The 12,769-nt window shown below is 44.3% G+C and overlaps 1 protein-coding gene across 1 annotated transcript in view; it reads left to right on the top strand.

The window, feature by feature from the left end:
• The first annotated feature begins 1,662 nt into the window (after positions 1-1,662).
• IRAK2 (interleukin 1 receptor associated kinase 2) overlaps positions 1,663-12,769 on the top strand; it is a 24,872-nt gene continuing 13,765 nt past the window's right edge. Inside the window, exons 1-3 of the mRNA XM_015827208.2 lie at positions 1,663-1,822; positions 11,676-11,855; positions 12,550-12,714. Of these exons, the coding sequence (XP_015682694.2) occupies positions 1,663-1,822; positions 11,676-11,855; positions 12,550-12,714 (505 nt within the window). The remainder of the gene's footprint in view (positions 1,823-11,675; positions 11,856-12,549; positions 12,715-12,769) is intronic.

Below are 12,769 nucleotides of genomic sequence, written 5' to 3'. Positions count from 1 at the left end.
ATAGAGAATTTTATTTAGAAATATTAGATGCTAGCCTTTTCCCTGGGGCAAGTATAGCTTTTTGTTCGTGTCTACTAAAAAATATTGTATGGCCCTTTCCTGTTAGTCAGGGGTGTCACACTGCCAGCCCATGGGCCGGATGCGTCACACTAAAACCACGCCCACCCCATTGCCGGCAATGGGGAAAAGTCACAATACATCACAACACGTCACCTGACGTTGCAAGTTTGACACTCCTGCTGTAAGTGAAGCATCCTTCCCCAGTGTTTATGGAGATTCTGTCATCCAGATCATAATTATCCCAAAGATGCTTTTTCACAAGGCAACTAAACTTTCTTGCTTTTCTTTTTTTTTTATCCAAAAAGCTTCTTCAGTTCTGACTGGATGGTAGGAGAATGGAAGGATTTATACTCCTTGCAGACAGCTGTTCATTTGCATTCTTTTAGAGAGTCATTGATGCCACCAGATTTATCTGTGTCATCAGGGTCACCTGAGTAGTGCAAATGGATGTGGAGCCTTCTTGGAACTGTTGAAAGGACTGTGTTGTAGACTGGAGATAGATCAGCGGTTCTCAACCTATGGGTCGCGACCCCATTTGGGGTCGATCGACCATTTCACGGGGGTCGCCAAGCAAGGCTGTCCGCCATTTTTTTCCCCTTTTCCGGCGGGTGCCTTACCTCCCTTGGGCTGGGCCAGCTGGTGGTCGGCCTGCTCCGTCTTTGCCGCTTGCCAGCTACGCCTCGGCCGGCGCAGGGGGCGGAACCACCCATGCGCGGAGCTCCCGGGCAGGGAAAGTCCTCGACTTACGACCGGTTGGGTAGTCCTCGACTTACGACCGGTTTAGTCCTCAACTTACGACCGGTTTAGTCCTCGACTTACGACCAGTTGGGGTCGCGGCATTAAAAAGGTTGAGAACTACTGAGATAGATGATGTCAGATCCCTCCCCCTGTGTTGAGAGAGGACTGTTCAGTTTTGACATAGATAGCTTCTTTGACCCCCTCTTTCAAACCAGCGGTCCTCTCTGTCCAAAATATGGTCTTTGCTGTCTTCGAAAGAATGGCTTTTGTTTTTTTAAATGCAGATGGACTACTGACTTTTGCCCTGATGGGTTTGTTCTCCTATGTTGTGCCATCCTCCCCCAAATTCTGGTCGCAACGAAAGTGTTTACCGCTGCCTGCCTGCTGCCACCTTTCCTTTCAGGGCCTCGCCTCCTTTTCCCCTATAAGTGACCTAGAAACGGCGCAATCAAAACTTCCCCTGAGGTGTTGCAATGCCCCACTTTGCTAAAAGCCAAAGGCTCTTGCGGCGTCTGCCTCTTCCGACTTGCGTCACGTGTAGAAGCTGACGTCAGGCGAGGCGGAACCCGGGGAGCTTGCGGGTGGAGCCGACTCTCTCCCGGGCAGCTGGTCTATCCGCGCGGGAGAGAAGAGCCGAAACCGCGCCTCGTTCTGGGACGGAGCTGTCGGGGTGCGGAAAGTAGGGGAAAGCGGGTTTGATTTTCTTCATCTGCGGCCGGCGCTGCTGCGGGGCATCGCTCTCCGGGAAGAAAGTGCCAAGCTCCCCTCCCCTTCTGATTTGGACATCTGGACGGGCAGCTGTTGTGCATGGCTAAAGGGAAAGCGACGGGAATTCCCAGACCTGTGACGCAAGCGGAGAGCGAAATGGCTCAGCCGCCGTCGCCGCCGCCGCCGTCCTGTTCCTTGTCCTGTCTGGAGGGGTCCAGCCCCCCGTCTCCTTACCTCCACAGCTTGCCCTCCTGGGTGCTGGAGGACTTTTGCCAGAAGATGGACTGCCTCAACGAGTACGACTGGATGCGCTTTGGTGAGCCAATCGGGTGGGTGGGGGAGAGGGGAGAGAATGTTGCTCTTTAAGTTTTCTCCTTTCAGCAGCTGTACAGAACGAAGGTGAATGACTAAAACTTCACAAAAGTATATTATTGATTATATATATCCACTATACTGTATGTATTTGCGCCAATTAACTAAAATATTAGGTCTCGCAAATTCTGGTAGTGTGGCGCCATGCCAGAAAGAATTTAATCTCTCTTGGCAAAATGATAGAATCTCTTAAAGATTTAGAAACCTACTAAAATAAATGATATGGCATGTATGAAAGATCAGAATCATTTTGGAGCTGTGTTTCTTATTTCTGCTTCTGTTTTGTTTTGTAATGAAAGAACTTTCTTTTTTTTTTAAATGAAGATGAGGAAATGAGGATGAAAATTAATCACATCTGTCAGTGAAAGTGCCATAACAGTAAAATGATGAATGATTCCTTTAAGAGGCTTCAGTAGTTGTGGCAAAGGGCATTTCCCATGAAAATTACTCACTATGATCTGTCCTTATTGTTTAACCCTACTGATAAAAGGCTTCTTGTTAGAGGTGTACCAATTCCATCTCTTGAAATAAAATGTNTTTAAAATGGGATTAGCTTCTCCTTTTTAAACTCTTCTTTTGAAGCAATGCAGATGAATAGACCACGATGTCATAACTGTTAACTCTAAGCAGCACTATTTACATGACATAAATAACTTTTCAGATATATATTTTACATTAAGGATGGGCAATACGTGATGAAGCTGAAGCAACCACATTTTGCTTTGGTGCCCAGCTCCTGTCTTAGTTTGAAAGAGTGGCTCCAAAAGGCCCCTCAGAGTTCATGACTGCCAGTGGATGTTATCATCTTAAAGATCCCTTCAGTGTGCACCTAGTTCTCAAAAGCACTTTGTTTTAGGACAGGGATGTCCAACTGTGGCAACTTTAAGACTTGTGGACTTCAACTCTCAGAATTCCCCAACCACCCATGAAGTCCTCAGATCTTAAGGAATTGCCAAGGTTGGACACCCCTGTTTTTAGGCTCTGCATTTATCAGATATCAAAGTTACACTATTATGTTAGAGGTTTCCAGGATTTTGTTTGAGGGGGGGCAGTGCACATCTTTAGAACTTGCTCATGACCAACATGACTAGTAAAATAAACCACCCAATTATCAGAATCCGAAAGAAAATCATATTCCTTCCCATGCTCCCTAGTCGCTTTCTCTCCACTTTGTCATTAAAGGAATGCTAAAAAGCAAAAATCAAGGGAAGCAGGGAGTTTGATATAACAGGGATGGGGGGTACGTTGGTACCCATCCTTTGTAATGACATAACCAGAGGCATGCATCTAAAATAATCACACTGGCTTCCATAGTGTCTTTTCACCTAGTACATGGACTGGAACTGTAATTTTATTGATGTTAAGTATGAAAATGAAAGGCAGAAGCAAATGTGTAGAGGTTTATCAATTGTTTTAAAGTTTTAAAATGTTTAATGCTATTAATAAATAATTTGTAATCTTATATGAGTTTCACAAAAGAGAACAAGATTATATTATATTCCAAAGGACATGGTTTGGGGTTTGGGGTTTTGTTTTTGTTTTTGCTTTTTATGTACATGCTTGTTTTTACCATTCCTACAAATGAGCTTTGGACACTGCACTTGGGAAATCGTTACAATAATAAACTCCCCCCCCCCCCCAGAGTTTGTTACAAATTCTTGCTGAGTGGGTGAGGGAGGCTTGGGAGGGGGCGGGGATGGAGATAGACATTCTGCTATATTAGTGAATAACATAAAAAAGGAAAATTCAGCTAGTAGATAAATTTCCTAAGGCTGTTCCCTTCCCTGGATGGCTCTCTGCAGCTGGTATAAAAGGTGTGATGGATTCTTTCTTTTCCATATAACTGTTGTTGGAACCAAATACTATTTTTGATGTTCTATGTCTCAGGGTGCATGCAGAAATGTTGGCATTCTCTAAAGCAGGGGTGTCAAACTGCCGGACCGCGGGCCAGACGCATCACGCAGAAGCCGCACCCACCCCATTGCCAGCAATGGCAAAACGGTCCCGATACGTTGCGCGATGTCACATGACGTCGCGAGTTTGACATGTCTGCTCTGAAGAATTCAAGATCCTAGGTATCCCAGGATTTCCACCCACTCTGCTTGTTGGGTTTCAAAACATTTTGAATTACCAATTCAGGCTCCCCTATTTCCTTGTGACTTGATAATTTAGAACAATTGTGAGGTGTGTAGTCTGATATTTCTTGCAAATGTTGCTCATGAGCATGAACACTGATTTCTGTTGGACCTACCTCCTCTATTGCCAAGCATTTAAAATAAAATATCTACAGTAGAAGTTCTAAACTATAAAATAGTGGCCATCAGTCACCATTGGCTTTCCAGAAGAACTTGGTTTTCAGGAATTTCTGGAAAGCCAAAACATTGTTTGCAAGGCAGTATGGAATATGCAACATGGGTGCTATTCTGTGAAAACTCCTTGCAAGAACTGTCTAAAATGAATTTTTGGCATTTGTCAACAGACCATTGCTTTTATATTTAGGGTGGAGTAGGAATGGAGATGTGTTTTGTGTCCTAAGAGGCAAAGTTACACACAACCAGATGTTTAACTGACTGCAATGAAACATATACCATTGGTTCCTCTAATACAGGGGTGTCAAACTGCCAGCTTGCAGGCCAGATGCATCATAGCAAAACCGCGCCCACCCTATTGCCAGCAATGGCAAAAATGTCACGACACATCACATGATGTTGCAAGTTTGATCACCCCTGCTCTAATACAAGCCCAAGGAGCAAAGGCTGCCAGCAATTCCTGGGGCTGAAAAATACTTTTAAATATGTACAGCTGAAAGATTTTGCATTGAGTTCTCCTTATCTTTAAAGTGCTGGTACTTCACCTGGCATTGTCACCGACCATAACTTAGGGTGGCTTCTCATTGTGCTCCTCCAACAGCCTGCAGAATACAATCTACTCTGTAGCTACTCTGTTACAAGCAGCTGAGGAAAGGCAAATGCTGGTGATCAACATCTCTGCCTTCTTAAATGCTAAAACCAGGTTTAGCACGAAGTCCACCTTATCCTGATTCACCTCAACAAAGGCAGCTTCCTTGGATGTGAGCATAATATGGGCAGAAAGTCATTCCATGTCAGAAATCAAGGCTCATTGATAACTCATTTACCAGAGAACAGGGCAATTCCTTCAACCAGAGGCACAGCAACACTCAGCAGGAAGGAAATACATTTAAACTGTCCAGGAAGAATTTCTTCTCTGCCCTAAAAAAAGCCACTGTCCCCACTCCTGCACACTGCAATTTCAGCTGACTCTGCTGAATTTTGTAGCTGGATTTCTTGCTACTATCACACAAAGATCATTGTCAATAATCCTGCCATTTTAAAAAATGGGCAGAATATCAAGAGTCACCAGAGTCATTTGTTGAAATGGGCAGTTATAGAAATCAAATAAAATTTTGAACAGTAATTGGTGGGTGTTTTTATGGACAGGAGCAAAATCTTAGCCAGGAAAGTCACCAGTTGCTGCCTATGGAATGCTAAAGGAAGGAGTAGTATTGAATGAGAAAACAACAGGCTTAGTCCAATTCCAGATGCAGAGTAAGGACACTGCATGAGAGCAGCATAATTTAGGTTGATACAACTTCCTCTTGGAGGAAAGAACAGCTTTTGTTCCCTTTTTTGCCCACCACCAGCATTAAAATCTTACATCTGAAAAAATTTTCCCTGCCACAGACAGAATTGGATGTTGCAATATCTTTGTTGTGAACATGGCAGGGCTACATAAATTTGCATAGATAGTTGTCAACCATCAATAGATAAACTTAACCCCAATCCATGGAACGGGGGAGAAAGCATGAGACATAATAAGCCAGTGGTTCTCAACCTGTGGGTCGGGACCCCATTTGGGGTCGATCGACCATTTCATGGGGGTCGCCAAGCAAGGCTGTCCGCCATTTTTTTTGTCCGCCATTTTTTTTGTCTGCCATTTTCCCCCCTTTTCCAGCGGGTGCCTTACCTCCCTTGGGCTGGGCCAGCTGGTGGTCGGCCTGCTCCGTCTCTGCCGCTTGCCAGCTACGCCTCGGCCGGCGCAGGGGGCGGAACCACGCATGCGTGGCGCTCCCGGGCAGGGAAAGTCCTCGACTTACGACTGGTCGGGTAGTCCTCAACTTACAACCGGTTTAGTCCTCGACTTACGACCAGTTTAGTCCTCGACTTACGACTGGTTGGGGTCGCGGCATTAAAAAGGTTGAGAACCACTGTAATAAGCAGATGTGGTTGATCAATGTGCAAAACTCACTGGGTCCAAAAACGTATAAGAGCCATACCCTCATTAAAATACCCCCTGGGTGAGCTCTAAATCTGTCCGCGACGTTTTTCCATCTGTTAGAAGAAAATTCTTGGTCTGTTCTGATCTGGGTCAACGACAACAGGATGCCTGCTTGAAGTGGAAGTATAATTTATTCCACAGCAATGCAAACGCTTAGTGGTTGAAGGTGACATTTCAAAAAGCAAAGTTTGAAAATATTTATAGACAAGTTTAGGCTTTGTTAGTACAGCATGCTAATGTAATTTGCTTGGAGGGAGGACTGAGCCATGTCTGGTGAGAAGAAAGTGCCATTTCCTTACCCTATGGCAGTGGTGGCAAACCTATGGCACGGGTGCCAGAGGCGGCACTCAGAGCCCTCTCTGTGGGCACGTGTGCTGTCACCCCAGCCCTAGGCCTTCAGCTGGATTTTATAAAATCCTTTCGCTTTAGGCCTCTGCCATGTGCAAAAAAAAAAGGTTGTCGATTTCAACTTCTCGCGGGGAAAAAAAAGATCTTGCAAAGTTGGAATTGATTGAACTTTTTAGTCCCACCCAGTCTGCCGTTACCACCACAGCCACGCCAGCCAATGGGCCACACCCAGCCAATGGGCCACACCCACCCAGCACTCCACGATGCATAAGTGGGTTTTGGGTTGCAGTTTGGGCACTCAATCTCTAAAAGGTTCGCCATCACTGCCCTATGGAGTGAGATAATCTTACATATCTCTTGTGTGTATTAGCTGTGGGCCCCAATTTGGGGAATCATTTAGTGTTTATATATAAAGGATTTTGGTATCTTAAGGGGCTTTTGGTTTTTGACTTGTTGGTATCAGCTTACTTCCTTGTGTAAGAGGCTCTTAATAAATTTCAGCCTAAGTATCAATATGGTCTGAAAAGCTTAAGGGGTCTTTTTGTTTTATTGTTTTAAGTTTCACTGATAGCGCCAGGGGTAGCTAGGGGTTAATGTGGGTCTAGCTAGCAATGGTATTGTGGAGGCTTTCACTTTTTCACATATCTATTTGCATAATTCAAAGAATTAGATATTTCTATAAGAAACTTGCAGTCTGACTTAGCCTTACTGTCCTCGTTTCAGTTTCTCCATTATCAAAGTGGAATGTAAGTGATGTTCAGGGCATAGAGAATTTTATTTAGAAATATTAGATGCTAGCCTTTTCCCTGGGGCAAATATAGCTTTTTGTTCGCATCTACTAAAAAATATTGTATGGCCCTTTCCTGTTAGTCAGGGGTGTCACACTGCCAGCCCACGGGCCGGATGCGTCACACTAAAACCGCGCCCACCCCATTGCCGGCAATGGGGAAAAGTCACAATACATCACAACACGTCACCTGACGTTGCAAGTTTGACACCCCTGCTGTAAGTGAGGCATCCTTCCCCAGTGTTTATGGAGATTCTGTCATCCAGATCATAATTATCCCAAAGATGCTTTTTCACAAGGCAACTAGACTTTCTTGCTTTTCTTTTTCTTTCATCCAAAAAGCTTCTTCAGTTCTGACTGGATGATAGGAGAATGGAAGGATTTATACTCCTTGCAGACAGCTGTTCATTTGCATTCTTTTAGAGAGTCATTGATGCCACCAGATTTATCTGTGTCATCAGGGTCACCTGAGTAGTGCAAATGGATGTGGAGCCTTCTTGGAACTGTTGAAAGGACTGTGTTGTAGACTGGAGATAGATCAGCGGTTCTCAACCTATGGGTCGCGACCCCATTTGGGGTCGATCGACCATTTCACGGGGGTCGCCAAGCAAGGCTGTCCGCCATTTTTTTCCCCTTTTCCGGCGGGTGCCTTACCTCCCTTGGGCTGGGCCAGCTGGTGGTCGGCCTGCTCCGTCTTTGCCGCTTGCCAGCTACGCCTCGGCCGGCGCAGGGGGCGGAACCACCCATGCGCGGTGCTCCCGGGCAGGGAAAGTCCTCGACTTACGACCGGTTGGGTAGTCCTCGACTTACGACCGGTTTAGTCCTCGACTTACGACCGGTTTAGTCCTCGACTTACGACCAGTTGGGGTCGCGGCATTAAAAAGGTTGAGAACTACTGAGATAGATGATGTCAGATCCCTCCCCCTGTGTTGAGAGAGGACTGTTCAGTTTTGACATAGATAGCTTCTTTGACCCCTCTTTCAAACCAGCGGTCCTCTCTGTCCAAAATATGGCCTTTGCTGTCTTCGAAAGAATGGCTTTTGTTTTTTTAAATGCAGATGGACTGCTGGCTTTTGCCCTGATGGGTTTGTTCTCCTACGTTGTGCCATCCTCCCCCAAATTCTGGTCGCAACGAAAATGTTTACCGCTGCCTGCCTGCTGCCACCTTTCCTTTCAGGGCCTCGCCTCCTTTCCCCCTATAAGTGACCTAGAAACGGCGCAATCAAAACTTCCCCTGAGGTGTTGCAATGCCCCACTTTGCTAAAAGCCAAAGGCTCTTGCGGCGTCTGCCTCTTCCGACTTGCGTCACGTGTAGAAGCTGACGTCAGGCGAGGCGGAACCCGGGGAGCTTGCGGGTGGAGCCGACTCTCTCCCGGGCAGCTGGTCTATCCGCACGGGAGAGAAGAGCCGAAACCGCGCCTCGTTCTGGGACGGAGCTGTCGGGGTGCGGAAAGTAGGGGAAAGCGGGTTTTGATTTTCTTCATCTGCGGCCGGCGCTGCTGCGAGGCATCGCTCTCCGGGAAGAAAGTGCCAAGCTCCCCTCCCCTTCTGATTTGGACATCTGGACGGGCAGCTGTTGTGCATGGCTAAAGGGAAAGCGACGGGAATTCCCAGACCTGTGACGCAAGCGGAGAGCGAAATGGCTCAGCCGCCGTCGCCGCCGCCGCCGTCCTGTTCCTTGTCCTGTCTGGAGGGGTCCAGCCCCCCGTCTCCTTACATTCACAGCTTGCCCTCCTGGGTGCTGGAGGACTTTTGCCAGAAGATGGACTGCCTCAACGGGTACGACTGGATGCGCTTTGGTGAGCCAACCGGGTGGGTGGGGGAGAGGGGAGAGAATGTTGCTCTTTAAGTTTTCTCCTTTCAGCAGCTGTACAGAACGAAGGTGAATGACTAAAACTTCACAAAAGTACATTATTGATTATATATATCCACTATACTGTATGTATTTGCGCCAATTAACTAAAATATTAGGTCTCGCAAATTCTGGTAGTGTGGCGCCATGCCAGAAAGAATTTAATCTCTCTTGGCAAAATGATAGAATCTCTTAAAGATTTAGAAACCTACTAAAATAAATGATATGGCATGTACGAAAGATCAGAATCGTTTTGGAGCTGTGTTTCTTATTTCTGCTTCTGTTTTGTTTTGTAATGAAAGAACTTTCTTTTTTTTTTAAATGAAGATGAGGAAATGATCTACTTTTAATTAGTGTAGACAGTCACTTTCACGGTATTGTCATTTTACTACTTACTAAGGAAATTCTCCGAAGTCATCAACACCGTTTCCCGTAAAGGGTACTTTTAATGAGTGATACTAGACAGGAATAACAAATTGGGATGACTATTTTCCGAAGAACAATCTCCACATGGTTAAGGTAGAGAACTTTATTTTACATTTCATTATGGTGGTCCTCAGAGACTCTTTGGGTATAAATTGTTCTTTTAATTTTCCCACATGGTTTTTCATTAATGGGAGTATCTCAAGAGATACGTCATACATCAGAAAGCCTGTCTTATCACTGGCTTTCTATTTCACTGGCAAACAATTATGAGTCATGGTTTATAAATTGCTGGAGTGCATTCCTGAAGAATGAGGGATTAATAGTCTGCTCTGGAGTGATTTCCCATCAATACAGCAGTTCAAATAAATGAGGAAGAGGGCAGCTCTTCTGTGCATGGTATTGCCTAGTCACTAGGGAAAGATACCTCTGTGGACTCCTAGGTACACGCACCCCCTTCCCGCACTTTTGCATGTCGAATCCCAGTGTGTAAGCAGTTACATTCCTAATCATTTATGGGAAAAATCACCTCCAGATGAACAGCAGAATTTGAAAGTTACTTGAATAATAGGAATAAAATTTACCCATTTCTTCCAATACCCACTGGTGGGGCAAGACATATGGATAGATAGCTGGTCATTTGATGTACCACTAATGTTCATAAATGATAGAAAAAATGAAACATAGCAAAACTTCCCAACTTTTTTGCAAAGCTGTTGTGATCACAAAATGCCACTATAAAAAACGAATACAATGCTGCATTTGAGGCCCATCCCTTAAACAGCTTTTCTCTCTTCCAAGTCCTATGGCATCAGCAATTTATAGCTTCTTCATGGAGCAGTAAAATAAGGTGTTATATGGGCAGTGAAGAAACTTGCAGAGAACTTTGGCCAAACACTGTTTTCTTATACTTGCCAGTCATCTGCTAAAAAGACAAGGAACTGTGGTGAGACCTCCATAGTCATTATTACCTATAACCCTTCTGTTATATTATATAGATTAATGTTAAGCAGAAATAGGGTAACATATACCATGGGTGTCAAACTTGCCATGTCTCGTGATGTGTCGCAACGTATCGTGACTTTTTTTGCATTGCCGGAGCTGTGATGGGTGCGGCCTCCGCATGATGCAACCAGCCCACGGACCGGCAGTTTGACACCTCTGACATATACTTTTTCAGATTATATGATCCTCCAGTTCCCACCAATTTTGGCCACCATATCACAAAAAAGATGTTGAGAGTTTGAAAAAAATTCAAAGAAGAGCAACTAAGATGATCAAAGGCCTGGAGACTAAAACATATAAAGAATGGCTGCAGGACTTGTATTTGGCTAAAGAAAAGAAGAAATAGGGGAGACATGATAGCAGTATTCCAGTATTTGAGGGGCTGCCACAAAGAAGAGGGGGTTACGTTATTCACCAAAGCACCAGAGGGAAGGACGAGAAACAATGGTTGGAAACTGATCAAAGAGAGAAGCAACCTGGAATTAAGGAGAAACTTCCTGACAGTGAGGACAATTAACCAGTGGAACAGCTTGCCTCCAGAAATCGTGGGTGCTCCATCACTGGAGGTTTTTAAGAGACTAGACCAGACATGTCAAACTCACGATGTTACGTGACATCGCGCAACGTATCAGAGCTTTTTTGCCATTGCCGGCAATGGGGTGGGCGTGGTTTCCCAATGATGCATCCAGCCTGCGGGCCAGCAGTTTGACACCCCTGGACTAGACAGTCACTTGTCTGAGATGGTATAGGTTCTCCTGCTTGAGTAGGGGGTTGGACTAGAAGATCTCCAAGGTCCCTTCCAGTTCTATTCTATTCTTATTCTTGATCATGGTGAGGAATTTGATACATGTCAGAATTTGCCAAACTACAGATCCCAGATTTCCTCATAATTGAACATCCTGGTTTTAATTGAGATTTGTATTACAGCAACATTTGAAGTAGGTTCCTCACTCACCATCCAACCTTCTGGATTAAATTCTGAGGTAAAATTGTGGGAGTTTTCATGTCTTTCAGATGTTGTCAACAAGTTCAACCAGATGATAGGAAAATGAGCTGTTAATCAAAATAGTCTTGTTTTGCTTTCAGCATCTCATGTGATAACTGACCAGACTGAGCTGAGAAAAATCAAATGCATGGAAAAAGCAGGAATTAGTATAACAAGAGAACTAATGTGGTGGTGGGGAGTGCGGCTTGCAACGGTCCAACAATTGTTGGAACTTCTGCAGGAATTGGAGTTCTACAGAGCAGCACAAGTGATTGCAGATTGTAAGTACTTTCTTTCTTTTCTTGAGCTAGGTAAGTGAAAATATGCAAAGAGCAGAAAATTCATAAGAAGTACTAAACTAAATAAAGACATCAGATGAGGGAATGGGAATGCTACTGAACCTAGTTTATACTAACATGTTTCTGGTTGCTTCTGCCTCATCCATATACCTTGATACCTTACCTCTTGTTCTTTAACCTTCTCACCTCTCCACTGCATTACTGTCTGGCAGATTCCACACATTCTCAGTGGTGTGAAATTTCATTCTACTACATTGTTTTCAACAAAAGTAAACAGGAACCCGGAAGAAAAGATGTGAATTTCCTGAAATATAATAGCATCTGCAGCATTTTGGAATGTTTCCCTGAGGTTACTGAATTCTTGATTTGCTTCAGAGAATTCAGATATTTATCTCATTGTAGAATATGGCCCTTTGTTTGCACCCAATGTCCCACCGAGAAACAAATGAAATATAACTGAACATTTTAAAATATTGTTACAGAGAAGGAATTGATTTTGAAATCTACATATTGTTATAGATTGTTCTTCATCAAGGCCTATCTGTACAAGAATAAGTGCAAGTATTTTGAGCAGAAAACCCAGCTGAATTGGATTTGCAAGTCTCAATATCCTACCACTCTGCCTCTACACATGTACAGTTAGGAATACTTTACCAATATATATTTATATTTACAGGGAAATCACACAATCATGATTCTACCAGGCCTCTTTTGAAGCCCCCGGAACAGGAGAAGGAATTGCCACATCCAAGTGGGAAGGAAAATAAAGAGAAAATAGGAAATGGGATGAAAGCATCACCATCATTGCCAAACCTGACAGAGATGCATAGAAGACAGAATGGTATGGTACAAAAAAGCATTTAGAATGTTTTTTTAAAAATCGTTAACTTTTGTTT

This window comes from Protobothrops mucrosquamatus, unplaced genomic scaffold (genome assembly GCF_001527695.2).
Source record: "Protobothrops mucrosquamatus isolate PMUCROS unplaced genomic scaffold, P.Mucros_1.0 scaffold3564, whole genome shotgun sequence".
NCBI lineage: Eukaryota > Metazoa > Chordata > Lepidosauria > Squamata > Viperidae > Protobothrops > Protobothrops mucrosquamatus.
This window is presented reverse-complemented; position numbering and strand designations above follow the sequence as displayed.